This window comes from Hylobates moloch, unplaced genomic scaffold, assembly GCF_009828535.3.
Source record: "Hylobates moloch isolate HMO894 unplaced genomic scaffold, HMol_V3 SCAFFOLD_8, whole genome shotgun sequence".
NCBI classification, from domain to species: Eukaryota; Metazoa; Chordata; class Mammalia; order Primates; family Hylobatidae; genus Hylobates; species Hylobates moloch.
Genome location: NW_026652283.1, coordinates 89,740,698 through 89,757,371, shown reverse-complemented (window position 1 = coordinate 89,757,371; position 16,674 = coordinate 89,740,698). Strand labels below are relative to the sequence as shown.

The following is a 16,674-nucleotide window of genomic DNA, read 5'->3' as shown; positions in this document are numbered from 1 at the left end:
AGGCACTGAAGAACCTGAAAAGCTGGAATAACCCCATGAAATAATGAGAATAATTGTAGTATCCTGAACCGGAGTACAGGACACAGGACTGACGTGGAAGGCGGCACGAGACTACGCGCGCGGGAAAGACCCAGGGATCACAGTGGCCCAAAGCTGGGCACTTCCCAATTCTGGGGATTTGTGCTACAGGCACTCCAGGCTCCACGGTAGAACTGTGTCCAGCACGAAGGCAGTGCTGTCTCGGGGGAGGCAGGGCTGCACCACCACTGGGGCGGGAAGGGGCCCCGCAGAAAGGCGCCCAGTGTTTCCAACTGCATGGGGTCCAGGGCAGCGCTGATGCAGAGCGTGGAGGAGCAGGTTAAACATAAAAGAGAGAAGCTTTTCAGGGTGGAAGACAACAGAGAACGCTGCACACTGCCCTTCCCACCCGAATTGTGATTTGCCTTTTTTTTTTTTGAGACGGAGTTTTGCTCTTGTTGCCCAGGCCTGGAGTGCAATGGCCTGATCTCGGCTCACTGCAATCTCCGCCTCCCGGGTTCAAGCAATTCTCCTGCCTCAGCCTCCCAAGTAGCTGGGATTACAGGCGTGCGCCACCACGCCCGGCTAATTTTGTATTTTTAGTAGATACGAGGTTTCTCCATATTGGCCAGGTTGGTCCCAAACTCCCGACTTCAGGTGATCCACCGGCCTCGGCCTCCCAAAGTGCTGGGATTACAGGCGTGAGCCACCGCACCCGGCCTGCTTTTTTTTCTTTTTTGCATAGTCTCGCTGTCCACCGGGCTGGAGTTGCAGTGATCTCGGCTCCCTGCAGCCTCGAGCTCCCAGGCTCAGGCGATCCTCCCACCTCAGTCCACGGTGTAGATGGGACCACAGGAGCCCGCCACCACACCCGACTACTTTTTGTAATTTTTGTAGGGATGGGGTCTAGCCACGCTGCCCAGGCTGGTCCCAACTGCTGGGCTCAAGAGCTCCGCCAGCCTCCGCCTCCCAAAGCGAAGGGACCGCAGGCGGGAGCTACCGCGCCCCGCCCAGAGTTTCCGACTGTTAGCGTGAATCATATTCACGTCAAAACTTCTTTTTATACAAGAACTAAAAGGCAAACTAAATCCCTGCTCCATCACTGCCTGTCCCGGGTGGCGGCGCTGGACATTTTCTCCAAGCGCCTACCCGGCCCCGCGCGCAGGTGGCCTGCGCTGGAGGATCCCGGACAAGCACATTTCCTCCGCCCCCGGAAGTGGCGGTAACGCCAGGCTCTGCCCCCGACAGAGGCGGAAGCGGAGTCGCCCTGAGAGGTCTCCCGTTGCCGCAGGCGCCTCAGCCCAGCAGCGCGCCTTGGCTCTTGGCCGCCTACTCCTACGGCCCTGGCCCCGGGCGGCCAGGGGCCTGCTGCGGGCGGGGCGCTGCCCGACCAGAGATTCCTGTGGAACGTCTTCCAGAAGTGCGGGCTGGCACCGCCCCGGCATCCCCCGCCTCCGCAGCAGCCGCCCCCGACCCCTGCCCCGACCCCGCGGCCCACCCCGACCCCTGCCCAAACCGACGAGCCGCCCCCGTTCCCTGACGGTTTCCCCGCGGCCTCCCCCATCACCTGCCGGGTCCCCAACGGCCTCCCCCGTCCCCTGCCCCGACCTCCGCCGCCTCCCCTGTCCCCTGCCCCGACCCCCGCGGCCGCGCCCGACCCCTACCCCGACCGACGCGGCCGCCCCCATCCCCTGCCCCGACCCCCGCGGCCGCCCCCATCCCCTACCGGGTCCCTCGCAGTCTCCCCCGTCCCCTGCCCGGTCTGCTGTGGCCGTCCCTGCCTCCTGCCCGGTCCCTGTCCTGTGCATGGGGCCCTTCCTAAGGTGCAGAGTGCGCCACTGCAGACCCGAGATCGCGGCCACCGGCTCCTGGGCTAGGCCCTTTTTCTCGCCTCAAGAGCCGTCAGGGGAGGGTCTCCAGGGTGCTTGTTTGGGGAAAGCGGAAACAGACTGCCTGGGCCTGTGTTAAAATGTCAGCAGCCAAGGAAGAAGCAACGACCTGGCCTCTGGTCGGGCCAGGTGACCTTTATGGCGGCGCCTTCTGTCCCTGGTTGCTTTTCCACTGAATGAATGACTGAAACTATAGTAACTCATGGCCAGGGAATGGCTTAGTTATCTGAGGGAATCTTTTCTTGTTTGTGAAAAAGGGAAACTGGTGCAAATGAGAATTCAGACAGGCCAGGAGGGGAAGGAAGGGAAGGATTGAGGTGGGAAAAGAGAGAGAAAGACGATTGATCTCTTAGCAGAAGACCACACTTGGACGTCGGCTCATGGGGCACTTCCTTGATTCTCCTGTACTCCTCAGCGGGATGGGAGAGGCGGAGGTTCCAGGAGGGAGCCTTCCAGAGTCGGTGCAGGGTTGACAGGAGACGTTGTTTTGCTTTTCCTGAACTTTCAATCGCCAGCTTATTTGGTCTTGATGTCGTTGTAGGGTTGATAAAGACAGCAGTGGAGTGATATCAGACGCCGAGCTTCAGCAAGCTGTCTCCAACCGTGTGTGGGCCAGTGGGACCTGGGCCTCCACACCAAGAAGCCACGAGCCTGCCCTGCTCACAGTGGATAACTTTCTTTCTGAAGTTGATTTTCCAAGGACAAAGGAATCATTAGGACAAATTATTATTACTGCTTCATGGTGGAGATGCTTCTGGTTTATTTTGTGGCTACTGCTGTTACTGCTTGGAGTGCCTCACCGAGCCAGCTAACAACTGCGTGCGTGAGCACAGGGAAAGGCTTCTTGAGAAATGAAAACTAGGTTGTAGGTTTAGAAGGGGAATAGGAAGGTTAGCTCTGTACAGCCGAAAGCCTTTTGGTAAGTTGGAGGTCCTTGAATTTCCTCGGTGACTGCATCTTGGTGACTTCTCTGAATAGACCTTCGAGGGCACTGGGGGGTGATTGTTGGAAGGCTTGGGGAGCTCAGGCAGCACTTGTGTGGGAACGTGGCTGTTACAGGAACTGCAGAAACTGGGACTGGTTTCCTCGGGAAAGGATTGGGGGTGTTGGAGGCGCTGGCAGGGGAGTTACCGGGAGGTGTTCTTATCAGTGTGCGAATACTGGGCGTTCAGGCAGCGAGAAATCCGGGTCCTTGGGTGTTGTGAGCTCCCTGGAGTTACGTTCTTGCCAGTTTCAGCTCAATTGATCCCTCTCCCCTGAGCTATCATTGGATACATTTTACTTCATTGAACACCTGACTGCTGCTTTTTCTGTAATCCCTCAGGGACAGTCATCTTTTCTGATTCTGTGTATAGTTTGCCTTTCCAGATCTGTGCCATTTAAGCTAGAAAAGGGGTCAGTTTTGAGATGATGTGAAAATGTTGAAAGGCTCCTCGTTATTAGTGGGAAGTATCTGATGTTGCCAGAGACTGAACTGGGGCGTGGGGAGCACTACGGCTGCTAGACACTGCCTCACTGCGCTGTGGGTGGGGGGTGCTGGATTCAGCCTTACTGCCTAATGATTTGTGAGGATTTGTGTTTTCAGAGTAACATGTTTACCTTATATTATGACATTAGTTCCTAATATGTGACATGTGGGCCACAGATGCTGGTGTATTATTTCACATGCATTTATATAGATTGTTTTCAGGGAATTCAGAAATTCTGTTATCTCTACGCTAGTGATTGTGCTTTCTTGATTTTTCTCTTTTCATTATTCTTAAATCCTCCTTTTTTTAATTTGCATCTCTGTTCATTTATACTCGGGAAGTGCAAGACATGGCTACTAGAAAGAGATGTCAAGAGAACCCGGAATCCGGTAGGCTACAATTTGGCAAATCTTAGCTTAAAACTTCCTAAATGTTGACCACAGTGGATGCAAATGGCTCTGTGCATCATCTGTTAAATATGGTCAGATGACCACCCAGGTTCAAGTGGTTTGTCACCAGGGTGATACGAGCCACACGGAGTGCCCTCCTCAGAGGCCAAGTCTCAGAGACGTTTATTTTGAGTGGTTTTCCAGTGAGTGATGCAAGATTTATGATCCATTTTAACAGCCTGCTTTTTATGCATTTGCTCAAATTTTTAGATTTTAGGTTTAGTTTTAGGTTTTCTGTTATACTTGCTCAACTAGGAGTGGTGGTCAAATACTGGACCTCATTAGCATGATAGCCTGCCCATGTTGGCAGGCTCCACTGGAGTGCTTTGGGGCCTGCCTGGATTCCAGTCCTGGCTCTACCAGGTTTGTGGCCTTGCCGTTACTGGGAGGGAGTATTGAGGAAATGCATGCGAGGTGCTTCCCGTGATTCCTGGCACAGAGCAAGTGCTCAGTAATTGTCAGCTGTGAGTATTAGTAGTAGCTAATACACTACCATTATTCTTGGCTAACAAGCCAGCTCAAAGCTTTGATGGTTTCCATTACCTGATGATGGTGATGATGGTTTCCACGTACTGAACACTCACACCACTGGGCTAGGCGCTTAACCCAAATCAAAGGTCAGCATTATTGTTTGGGGGTGGGGGAGACATCTCCTGCTCTGACTTGTGTGTTTGGGTTCCCGTATTTTCACCAGAGGGTGTTAGTCCTGCCCCAGTTCAGCTGGTCCTCAAAGCATATATAGCTCTTTAGCCATCAGCAAGTGTCAGTCAGAACATAATCTTGATTTCAGCTGCTACTAAATATCTACCAGGAGCCTGCTTGAGAGAGAGAATTGCCTGACAGGTGCTGAGTCCACCATTCCTGAGATACTTTGAAATCAGTGTCTGGCTTCACCCAAGCTGTGTATCGGGACCCTCTCACCGTGGCCCCCATGGAGTCACTTTTCTTAGGCGCCCCCCTTTTCCTTGGGCTCTGAGCTTCCTCTGCCTTTCATCTCTGCAGGATGAAGCCCCACCCACCCTTCAGGATGCAAAGCCGTCCTCTACAAAATGCGTGCAGTGGCCAGGTGCAGTGGCTCATGTCTGACCTCCCAACACTTTGGGAGGCCGAGGCAGGGGTATCGCTTGAGCCCAGGAGTTTGAGACCAGCCTGGGCAACATTGTGAGACCCTGTTCCTTGAATTGCCCTGGGAGATTTCCTGAGCTTGTGCTGGAGGCATGTGGCCCCATGAAGCCCGTAGTCACGGTTCACCCTGAAAGACGCTGGCTTTGGGGCTCACACGCCTGCTGCAGGCAGCCCCAGGAGATGGCCACCCTGTTTCTCCTGGAGCTGGAGCTGCGCGTCTTCTCAGCAACTGTGGTGGCTGTTCTGTTTGGTTTGCATCTTATAAACCGTTTACCCGATTACATTTTCCTCTTCAATTTAGCTGCTAGAAAATTTAAAGTCAGGTTGGTGGCTCGTCAGTAATGAGAGTTTAGAGGTAAATTGTATGACATAGTCTTAGACTCTTCACTTTCTCCTCAGCCAACATGATTCACAGTTACTTTATTTTGCTGTACTGTGAGTGTCTGTTTCCTGAATTCCTTCTGGAATAAGGCAGGTTGTTAGTAAGCACAGGTTTCTGGTCCATCTCGTAGCCTCAGGCAGTGGGCGGTGCCATCTGCTCCCTTTCTGGGTTACCTGTGGTAGCTCTCAAGTTGCAGGGCTGCGATTTGAAGCCTGATTTAGTACACCGTGTTTCTGTCGTGTTCTGTGGTGGTTTGCTCCTCACGTGAGCATTCACCCTGTGGCCCTGTTTCTCCACCACACCTCTGCCTGGTGGCATCCTACTGGATGTCTCAGCCGAGCCACTCTGTTCTGAAGACGCCCTTGTCCTCCACCACTTTGCTTTGGGCTCTGAGCTTCTTCTGCCTTTCGTCTCTGTAGGATGAAGCCCCACCTGCCCTTCAGAATGCCAGCCTTGACAACATTGTGAGACCCTGTTTCTACAAAAACTAAACAAGTGTAGTGGTGCACGCCTGTAGTCCCAGCTACTTGGGAGGCTGAGATGGGAAGATCACTTGAGCCTTGGAGGTTGAGGCTGCATTGAGCTGAGATCAAGCCACTGCACTCCAGCCTGGGAGACAGAGCGAAATCCCATCTCAAAAAAAACAAAGAAAGTGGATGCGCGCTGCTCCTGCCATTGGATCATCACAGCATTTTTCTTTTCTCTGATGTGCGCCTTTTTCCTCACCGTGGGGGCTCATGCTTTCGTGGTTCCCTCTCGCTACTAGATTGTGAGCTGCATGAAGGAAGGTTCATAGTTGTGTTGTATGTACAGGCACACAAACTTTGTTCTTGGATAGACACATATCAATCCGCTTCCTTCTCCTCTCTGAATTTCTTTATTTAAAAAAAAAAAATTAGAGATGGAGTCTCACTGTCTTTCCCAGGCTGGTCTCAAACTCCTAGGCTCAAGCGATCCTCGTGCCTCTGCTAATATGAATCATTAGCCTATACTAATATGAATTCCTATACTAATATGATTGAAATTAGTTTGACTTCTATAATTGTTCTCCCAGATTGGGCTTCTGTTTTGGTAGTAGAACTAAATTATTAGGCTATTTCAAGAAATTAATATATTACTGGTAGAAAAACTGAAGCTACAAAATGGCCTGGTTTCTCACTTCAGTTAAATTTGTGCTTCTGAGTGCTTGTATTCTAGGTGAAACCGCACTGAGAAGGTATTTGTGGCCCGTATGCTGATTCATTGATTAGACTTCTTTGCCCAGGAGAGCTGCTAAAAATTACTGCGGTGAACAGGTATGAAGAAGAAGGCTGTTCTCTGCCCTTCTTTTTGCAATAAAATGTTACAAACTATCTTGAGTTTGATCCCTTTTCGGGTGTTTGGGTTTTTTTTTAACATTCACATGTTTCTTGGAATTATAAGAAATTAACTTTGTGCTTCTGAAGTGGGTTTGCCTTAATATAACACTGATGTATTTGAAAGGGGCATTTTTAAAGCTGTACTTTAAAAAATAACAATTCTTAAATTCGTTTCAAGGTTTTTTGTTTGTTTGTTTGTTTGTTTTTGAGATGGGGGCTGTCTCTGTCACCCAGGCTGGAATGCAATGGCATTGATCTTGGCTCAGTGCAACCTCTGCATCTGGAGTTCAAGCGATTCTCCTGCCTCAGCCTCCTGAGTAGCTGGGACTACAGGCACCTGCCACCAGGCCCAGCTAATTTTTGTATTTTTAGTAGAGACGGGGTTTCACCATGTTAGCCAGGATGGTCTCGATCTCCTGACCTTGTGATCTGCCCGTGTCAGCCTCCCAAAGTGCTGGAGGCAGAGGTTGCAGTGAGCTGAGGTAGCGCCACTGCACTCCAGCCTGGGGGACAGTTAGACTCCATCTCAAAAAAAAAAAAAAAAAAAAAAAAAGAATAGAATAACTCTTGTTTAGGTGTTACAAAATCCAGGCCAGACAAATCTAAACTTTAATCTCACACCCAGTTGCTAGATTAGTCCCTTCTCCAGCTCAGGTTTGGCCTAAGCCTCAGGGTTCCTTACTTAGTGGGCACCACCTGCCCCCTTCCCCACCTTTGTTCCTCTTTTTCCTCTGCTGGCTCCTCCGGGGTTGGGTGTGTTCAGAGGTGGAGACAGGCTAAAGGTCTTTGGCTTTTAGGTTCTGTTGATGGGTGAGTTCCAGATACTAGCTTTCTCTTGTAGGATGTTTCATTTATTTATCTATTAAAAATATTTACTTCGAACACACCATTCATGTGCCAGACCCTGTTCCAGGCACTGGGGCTAGGGTGATAAATGAGATCAACAAAAATACCTGCCCACATTAAGCTCCTGTTCTAGGGAAGACAAAAAAGAAAGAAAATACACGTGTCCTTAGTACATTAGAAGGTTCCAAGTACTGTAGAGAAAAATAAAGTAGGTTGGACTTGGTGGCTCACGCCTGTAATCCCGGCACTTTGGGAGGCTGAGGTGGGAGGATTACTTGAGCTCAGGAATTTGAGACCAGCCTGGGCAACATGGCAAATCCTGTCTCTACAAAAAAAAAAAAAAAAAGTTAACTGGGTATGGTGGCATGCAACTGTAGTCCCAGCCACTGGGGAGGCTGAGGAGGTGAAGATTGCAGTAAGCCGAGTTGTGCCATTGCACTCCAGCCTGGGTGACAGAGCCAGACCCTGTCTCAAAACAAAAGGAAAGAAAGAAAATGAAAAAGAGCAGAGATGGGGCAAACGGGAGAGGGCTGGTGCTGGGGTCACAGGGGAGGGGCCGAGGATGCACCGGAGGGGCTGGGGATGCAAGCTTTCCTGAGTTCCCACAGTTCTCTGCCCCTCTCCTGTCTCACAGGGCAAGGGCCACCTGGGGCTTGTGGTGGTTTTGCGCCAAGCTAATATCTTGTTCTTCTCAACAGACGGAGGCCCATTGAGGCTTCTCTGTCCTCCATGGGGAACAGCATTGGCCTAAACCTGCAGACACCATTGCAAAGAGAAGTCAGGCAAACCCGCTGATGAAGAATGATTCCAGTGTGCTGACAGAGGCTGACATTTCTTGCCATGGGTGATTTAATGTTGGGCCTCAATTTTTCACTCCCCTCGTAAGGGTATGACATAGCCACAACCTTGCCAGGGCCCTAGGGAGGGTGGATGGACGTATCCATCCCATAGGTGTTGGCTCGTGGCTGGGTGACTTGCTTCTGCCAATGAGATTTTCACAGACACAGCACAAGCAGAAGCCTGGAATGTGTGGGCACTGCCAGGCCTGCCCTCTAAGGCTCTTGATTTTCCCCACGAGATGTGCGTGCCCCAGGGGATGGCGGCTCTGGCTGCGGGATGAGAGGCGTGTGGAGCAGGCATGGTTCCCATCCTTAGCCTGCAGTCAAGCCCAGACTAGATCAGCCTAAGCCCAGCCACGCCACGGGTGCAGGAGTGAAGAGCAAATGCTAACTGTCCATGGAATTGACTTTCAAAGGGGCATGTCATGTGCCTCTTCCCAGCAACAGTGAAGGCATTTCCCTATCAGTCAGTTGGTAAATGATTATTGACAAACAATGTGCTGGGAAGGTGGAGTGATTTGAGTAGATTTGGCGTCTGTTCTCATGGAGCTTCATTTCTAGAGGGGAAGGCAGATGATGGATGGATAAATATAAATGATTCTAACAGGTTGGTGCAGCAATCATTAAAAGGAATGGCAAAAAAAGGAAACGGGGAGGAGCTGCTGATGCAGTTCATTAATAGTAATGGCAAAAACCGCGATGACTTGTGCACCAACCTAACACAGTAACCACGGGTGTGCAAAATGTGGCAATTGGGAAGTTCCGAGTGCTAGGAGAGCATCTAGCTTCCCGGCATCAGGAGACGGGGGTTGGCAACCTAACCAAGGTTAAGTCCAAGTGAAGGGGGTGGGCAGGGAGCGATATTTCAGTGGAGACTCCAAGGATGAATGGTATTTAGAGAGTAAACCGATAGAGAGGGTGTGTGTCTGGCACAGAGAAGTGCCTGTGCAAAAGCTCGGGGCGAGAGGACACTGTGTGTTCATCCACCTGAGGGGCGACCAGCAGGCTGGAGCTCAGCGGGTTGAGAGGAGGATGCAGAGCCCGGGAAAGGCACCCTAGGCAGAGGGCACAGCAGGGCAAAGGCCTGGAGTCAGGCCTGAGCCTCTGTGGTTTGAGGAATGGACGGAGGCCTGTCTGGCAGGAAGGGAACGGCACAGGGGAGAGACCTTAGGCCAGAGCAGAGGGCAGGGCTGTGCTGGGCACTGTGGGCTGTGGATGGTGCTGGCATTTAAGAGGGGAGACCATAGACCAGGGCAGAGGGCAGGGCCGTGCTGGGCACTTTGGGCTGTGGATGGGAGCTGGCATTTATGCTCAGGTGATGGGAATATGTTAAAAGATTTTAAGGAGGGGAGTAGCAGTTGGGATTAATGTGTATTCTGGGAATCTCAACAAAGTAAATTCATAGTTCGAATTTTCATAAGACTTCTGCACAGGGAGAGAGAAGATCGTGTCTACAGCTATGTGATGATTTTATTTAAAAATACTAAGTTTTTAAACGTGATTTCAAATGGTGTGTTTCTGTTTCACATTGGACGTAAGTAGATTGCAAGGCTAATGGAAAGTAGAAAAGTTAACTCATGAACATAAAAGAGATATCGATTTGAAAACAAAACATTTATTCATTTACTTCCGCTGCAGTTTTCTTGACTGCTGAATTTCATGAGAAGGGATTGTTCAGGGAGGGTCGTGGGGCTGAAGACCTGGAGAGGAGCTGGTGCTACCGCTGTTCAAATCTGAGGGTAGTGGAGATGGAGACGTGGGGAGGAACAGGTGCTGCCTTTTAAGTCTATGAGAGTCATTGAGCTGCACGTCCAGGGAGGAGCCAGTGCTGCCACTGTTGTCTTAGGTTGAGGAGCTGAAGACAATGAAGGAGCCAGTGTGGCTGTTCTGTGAGGGTCATGGAGCTGGAGATCCAGGTGAGAGAGATGTTCTAGCTCTGGGAGTAGCTGATGTTCTACCTTGAGGGCCCTGCAGCTGCAGACCCGGAGAGGGGTTGATGTTGTAGATTGAGGGCCGTGTAGATGGAGACCGGGAGAGGAGCTGATGTTCAGTTTGAGGATCTTGCAGCTGCAGATGTGGAGAGGAGCTGATGTTCTAGTTTGCGGGTCTTGCAGCTGCAGACCCGGACAGTAGCTGATGTTCTAGTTTGAGGATCTTGCAGCTGCAGACCTGGAGAGGAGCTGATGTTCTAGATTGAGGGTCATGCAGCTGAAGACTTGGGGAGGAGCTGATGTTCGAATTGAGGGTCTTTCACTTGGAGACTGAGGAAGGAGCTGATGTTCTAGATTTAGGGTCACAGAACTGGAGACCTGGAGAGAAGGTGATGTTCTAGTTTGAGGGTCTTGCAGCTGCAGACCCAGGGAGGAACTGATGTTCTAGTTTGAGGATCTTGCAGCTGCAGACCCGGGGAGGAGCTGATGTTCCGGTTTGGGGGTCTTGCAGCCGCAGACCTGGGGAGGAGCTGATGTTCTGATTTGGGGGTCTTGCAACCGCAGACCCGGGGAGGAGCTGATGTTCTGGTTTGGGAGTATTGCAGCCACAAACCTGGGGAGCAGCTGATGTTCCGCTTTGGGGATCTTGCAGGTGCAGACCCGGGGAGGAGCTGATGTTCCGGTTTGGGGGTCTTGCAGCCGCAGACGCGTGGAGGAGCTGATGTTCTGGTTTCAGGGTCTTGCAGGCGCAGACCTGGGGAGGAGCTGATGTTCCGGTTTGAGGGTCTTGAAGCCGCAGACCCGGGGAGGAGCTGATCTTCCAGTGTGAGGGTCTTGCAGCCACAGACCCTGGGGGGAGCTGATGTTCCAGTTTGAGCGTTGTGCAGCTGCAGACCCGAGGAGGAGGTGATGTTCTGGTTTGGGAGTATTGCAGCTGCAGACCCGGGGAGGAGCTGATGTTCTGGCTTGAGGGTCTTGCAGCCGCAGACCCAGGGAGGAGCTGATGTTCTGGTTTGAGGGTCTTGCAGCCGCGGACCCGTGGAGGAGCTGATGTTCCGGTTTGAGGGCCCTGCAGCGGCGGACCCAGGGAGGAGCTGATGTTCCGGTTTGAGAGTCATGCAGCCGCATACCTGTGGAGGAGCTGATGTTCCAGTTTGAGGGTCTTGCCACTGCAGAACCTGGGGGGAGCTGATGTTCCGGTTTGAGGGTCTTGCAGCCACAGACCCGGGGGGGAGCTGATGTTCCGGTTTGAGGGTCGTGCAGGCGCATACCCAGGGAGGAGGTGATGTTCCAGTTTGAGAATTGTGTAGCCCCATACTCGGGAAGGAGCTGATGTTCCGGATTGAAGGTCGTGCAGCCACAGACCCGGGGAGGAGCTGATGTTCCGGTTTGGGGGTCTTGCAGCCGCGGACCCGGGGAGGAGCTGATGTTCCGGTTTGAGGGCCCTGCAGCCGCGGACCCGGGGAGGAGCTGATGTTCTGGTTTGAGGGTCTTGCAGCCACGTACCCGAGGAGGAGCTGATGTTCCGGTTTGAGGGTCTTGCAGCCGCGGACCCGGGGAGGAGCTGTGTTCCGGTTTCGGGGTCTTGCAGGCGCAGACCGGGGAGGAGCTGATGTTCCGGTTTGAGGGTCTTGAAGCCACAGAACCGGGGAGGAGCTGATGTTCCGGTGTGAGGGTCTTGCAGCCACAGACCTGGGGAGGAGCTGATGTTCCGGTTTGGGGGTCTTGCAACCACAGACCTGGGGAGGAGCTGATGTTCCGGTTTGAGGGTCTTGAAGCCGCAGACCTGGGGAGGAGCTGATGTTTCGGTGTGAGGGTCTTGCAGCTGCAGACCCTGCGGGGAGCTGATGTTCCAGTTTGAGGGTCGTGCAGCCACAGACCTGAGGAGGAGGTGATGTTCTGGTTTGGGAGTATTGCAGCCACAGACCCGGGGAGGAGCTGATGTTCTGGTTTGGGAGTATTGCAGCCACAAACCCGGGGAGCAGCTGATGTTCCACTTTGGGGGTCTTGCAGGCACAGACCCGGGGAGGAGCTGATGTTCCGGTTTGGGGGTCTTGCAGCTGCAGACCCAGGGAGGAGCTGATGTTCCGGTTTGGGGGTCTTGCAGCCGCAGACCCGGGGAGGAGCTGATGTTCCGGTTTGGGGGTCTTGCAGCCGCAGACCCGTGGAGGAGCTGATGTTCCGATTTCGGGGTCTTGCAGCCGCAGACCCGTGGAGGAGCTGATGTTCCGATTTCGGGGTCTTGCAGGCGCAGACCCGGGGAGGAGCTGATGTTCCGGTTTGAGGGTCTTGAAGCCACAGACCCGGGGAGGAGCTGATGTTCCAGTGTGAGGGTCTTGCAGCCACAGACCCTGGGGGGAGCTGATGTTCCAGTTTGAGCGTTGTGCAGCTGCAGACCTGGGGAGGACCTGATGTTCCGGTTTGAGGGTCATGCAGCCGCAGACCCGAGGAGGAGGTGATGTTCTGGTTTGGGAGTATTGCAGCTGCAGACCCGGGGAGGAGCTGATGTTCCGGCTTGAGGGTCTTGCAGCCGCGGGCCTGGGGAGGAGCTGATGTTGCGGCTTGAGGGTCTTGCAGCCGCAGACCCAGGGAGGAGCTGATGTTCTGGTTTGAGGGTCTTGCAGCCACGGACCCGTGGAGGAGCTGATGTTCCAGTTTGAGGGTCTTGCCACCACGGAACCTGGGGGGAGCTGATGTTCCGGTTTGAGGGTCATGCAGCCACAGACACGGTGGGGGAGCTGATGTTCCGGTTTGAGCGCCCTGCAGCGGCGGACCCAGGGAGGAGCTGATGTTCCGGTTTGAGAGTCGTGCAGCCGCATACCCATGGAGGAGCTGATGTTCCGGTTTGAGGGTCTTGACACCGCGGAACCTGGGGGGAGCTGATGTTCCGGTTTGAGGGTCATTCAGCCACAGACCCGGGGGGGGAGCTGATGTTCCGGTTTGAGGGTCATGCAGGCGCATACCTGGGGAGGAGGTGATGTTCCAGTTTGAGAATTGTGTAGCCCCATACTCGGGAAGGAGCTGATGTTCCGGATTGAAGGTCGTGCAGCCACAGACCCGGGGAGGAGCTGATGTTCCGGTTTGGGGGTCTTGCAGCCACGGACCCGGGGAGGAGCTGATGTTCCGGTTTGAGGGTCTTGCAGGCACAGACCAGGGGAGGAGCTGATGTTCCAGTTTGAGGGTCGTGTAGCTGCAGACCCGGGGAGGAGCTGATGTTCTGGTTTGAGGGTCGTGAGCCGCAGACCCGGCGACGAGCCGATGTTCTGCTTTGAGGGTCTTGCAGCCGCAGACCCGGGGAGGAGCATGTTCCGGTTTGAGGGTCTTGCAGCCGCAGACCCAGGGATGAGCTGATGTTCCGGTTTGGGGATCTCGCAGCCGTGGACCCCGGGAGGAGCTGATGTTCCAGTGTGGGGGTCTTGCAGCCGCGGACCTGGGGCGGAGCTGATGTTCCGGTTTGGGGGTCTTGTAGCCGCGGACCTGAGGAGGAGCTGATGTTACGGTTTGAGGGTCTTGTAGCCTTGGACCCGGGGAGGAGCTGATGTTCCGGTTTGATGGTCTTGAATCTGCGGACCCAGGGAGGAGCTGATTTCCCGGTTTGTGGGCCTTGCAATCATGTACCCTTTGAGGAGCTGATATTCCGGTTTGGGGGTCTTGCAGCTGCAGACCCGGGGAGGAGCTCATGTTCTGGTTTGAGGGTCTTGCAGCCGCAGACCCAGGGAGGAGCTGATGTTCTGGTTTGAGGGTCTTGCAGCCGCAGACCGAGGGAGGAGCTGATGTTCTGGTTTGAGGGTATTACAGCCGCAGATCTGGGGAGGAGCTGATGTTCCGGTTTGAGGGTCTTGCAGCCGCATACCCAGGGAGGAGCTGATGTGCCGGTTTGAGGGTCTTGCAGCCACGGACCCGGGGAGGAGCTGATGCTCCGGTTTCAGGGTCTTGCAGCCACAGACCCAGGGAGGAGCTGATGTTCCTGTTTGAGGAGCGTGCAGCCACGGACTCGGCGAGGAGCTGATGTTCCGGTTTGGGGGTCTTGCAGCCTCGGACCCGGGGAGGAGCTGATGTTCCCGTTTAAGGGCCCTGCAGCTGCAGACTCGGGGAGGAGCTGATGCTCCGGTTTGAGGGCCCCGCAGCCACAGACCCGGGGAGGAACTGATATTTCGGTTTGAGGGTCTTGCAGCCGTGGACCTGGGGAGGCGCTGATGTTCTGGTTTGAGGGCCTTGCAGCCGCCGACCCAGGGAGGAGCTGATGTTCTGGTTTGGGGGTCCTGCAGCTGCGGACCCAGGGAGGAGCTGATGCTGCGGTTTGGTGGCCTTGCCCCTGCACACCCGGTGAGGAGCTGGTGTTCCGCTTTGAGGGTCTTGGAGCCGCAGACCGGGGAGGAGCTGATGTTCGGGTTTGAGGGTCTTGCAGCCGTGGTCACTGGGAGGAGCTGATGTTCTGGTTTGGGGGTCTTGCAGCTGCAGACACGAAGAGGAGCTGATGTTCTGGTTTTGGGGTCTTGCAGCCTCGGACCCGGGGAGGAGCTGATGTTATGCTTTTGGGGTCTTGCAGCCGCGGATCTGGGGATGAGCTTATATTCTGGTTTGGGGGTCTTCTAGCAGCAGACCCGGGGAGGAGCTGATGTTCCGGTTTGAGAGTCTTGCATCCCCGGACCCGGGATGGAGCTGATGTTCTGGTTTGGGTGCCTTGCAGCCATGGATCCAGTGAAGAGCCGATGTTCCAGTTTGGGGGTCTTGCAGCCTCGGATCCGGGGAGGAGCTGATGTTCCGGTGTGGGGGTCTTGCAGCTGCAGACCCGGGGCAGAGCTGATGTTGTTTTGGGGGTCTTGTAGCCACAGACCTGAGGAGGAGCTGATGTTATGGTTTGAGGGTCTTGCAGCCTTGGACCTGGGGAGGAGCTGATGTTCCGGTTTGACGGTCTTGAATCCGCCGACCCAGGGAGGAGCTGATTTACCGGTTTGTGGGCCTTGCAATCGTGTACCCGTTGAGGAGCTGATATTCCGGTTTGGGGGTCTTGCAGCCGCAGACCCGGGGAGGAGCTCATGTTCTGGTTTGAGGGTCTTGCAGCCGCAGACCCGGGGAGGAGCTGATGTTCTGGTTTGAGGGTATTACAGCTGCAGATCTGGGGAAGAGCTAATGTTCCAGTTTGAGGGTCTTGCAGCCGCATACCCAGGGAGGAGCTGATGTTCCGGTTTCAGGGTCTTGCAACCACGGACCTGGGGAGGAGCTGATGTTCCAGTTTGAGGAGCATGCAGCCGCGGACCCGTGGAGGAGCTGATGTTCCGGTTTGAGGAGTGTGCAGCTGCAGACCTGGGGAGGAGCTGATATTCCGGTTTGAGGGCCCTGCAGCCGCAGACCTGGGGAGGAGCTGATGTTCCGGTTTGAGGATCTTGCAGCCGTGGACCCGGGTAGGAGCTGATGTTCCGATTTGTGGGTCTTGCAGCCACGGACCCAGGGAGGAGCTGATGTTCCGGTGTGAGGGTCTTGCAGCCGCGGAACCGGGGAGGAGCTGATGTTTCGTTTTGAGGGTCTTGCAGCCGCGGACCCGGGGAGGAGCTGATGTTCCGGTTTGAGGGTCTTGCGGCTGCAGATCCGGGGAGGAACTGATGTTCTGGTTTGAGGGTCTTGCATCCCCAGACCCGGGGAGGAACTGATGTTCCGGTTTGGGAGTCTTGAAGCCGTAGACCCGGGGAAGAGCTGATGTTCCGGTTTGAGGGTCTTGCAGCCACCGACCCGGAGAGGAGCTGATGTTCTGGTTTGAGGGTCGTGCCACCGCAGGCCTGGAGAGGAGCCGATGTTCTGGTTTGAGGGTCTTGCAGCTGCGGGCCCGGAGTGGAGCCGATGTTCTGGTTTGAGGGTCGTGCAGCCGGAGACCCGGAGAGGAGCTGATGTTCTGGTTTGAGGGTCTTGCACCTGCAGACCTGGAGAGGAGCTGATGTTGAGCTGATATTCCAGTTGCAGTTTGAGGGCCGGGGAGCTGATGTTCCAGTTTTATGGCCATGCACCTGGAGACCCAGGGAGGAACATGTAACTGGAACATCTGCTCCCTGCAGTGCCTCCAGCTGCATCGCTCCCAAACTGGAACATCTGTTCGCACCTGGGTCTCCAGTTGTATGGCCCTCGAACTGCAACATCGGCTACCCCTGAGTCTCCAGCTGCAAGGCCCTCAGAATTGAACATCAGCTCCCCACCGGGTCTCCAGCTTCACGGCCCTCAAACTGGAACATCAGCTCCCTGCCGGGTCTCCAGCTGCACAGCCCTCAAACTGGAACATCAGCTCCCTGCTGGATCTCCAGCTGCATAGCCCTCAAACTGGAACTTCAGCTTCCCACCGGGTATCCAGCTGCACGGCCCTCAAACTGGAACATCAT

General features: G+C 54.3%; 2 protein-coding genes across 2 annotated transcripts in view; one reads left to right on the top strand and one right to left on the bottom strand.

The window, feature by feature from the left end:
* Nucleotides 1-16,469, top strand: part of LOC131384052 (keratinocyte proline-rich protein-like) — a 67,463-nt gene extending 50,994 nt beyond the window's left edge. The window contains exons 4-5 of the mRNA XM_058442808.1: nt 1,088-2,572; nt 16,357-16,469. Of these exons, the coding sequence (XP_058298791.1) occupies nt 1,088-1,986 (899 nt within the window). The 3' untranslated portion in view covers nt 1,987-2,572; nt 16,357-16,469. The remainder of the gene's footprint in view (nt 1-1,087; nt 2,573-16,356) is intronic.
* Nucleotides 14,738-16,674, bottom strand: LOC131384051 (uncharacterized). Its single transcript, XM_058442807.1, has 3 exons — nt 16,664-16,674; nt 16,401-16,458; nt 14,738-16,224 (listed from the first exon to the last, which is right to left on the bottom strand). The coding sequence occupies exons 1-3, from the start codon at nt 16,672-16,674 to the stop codon at nt 15,412-15,414; spliced, it is 882 nt and encodes a 293-aa protein (XP_058298790.1). The 3' UTR covers nt 14,738-15,411.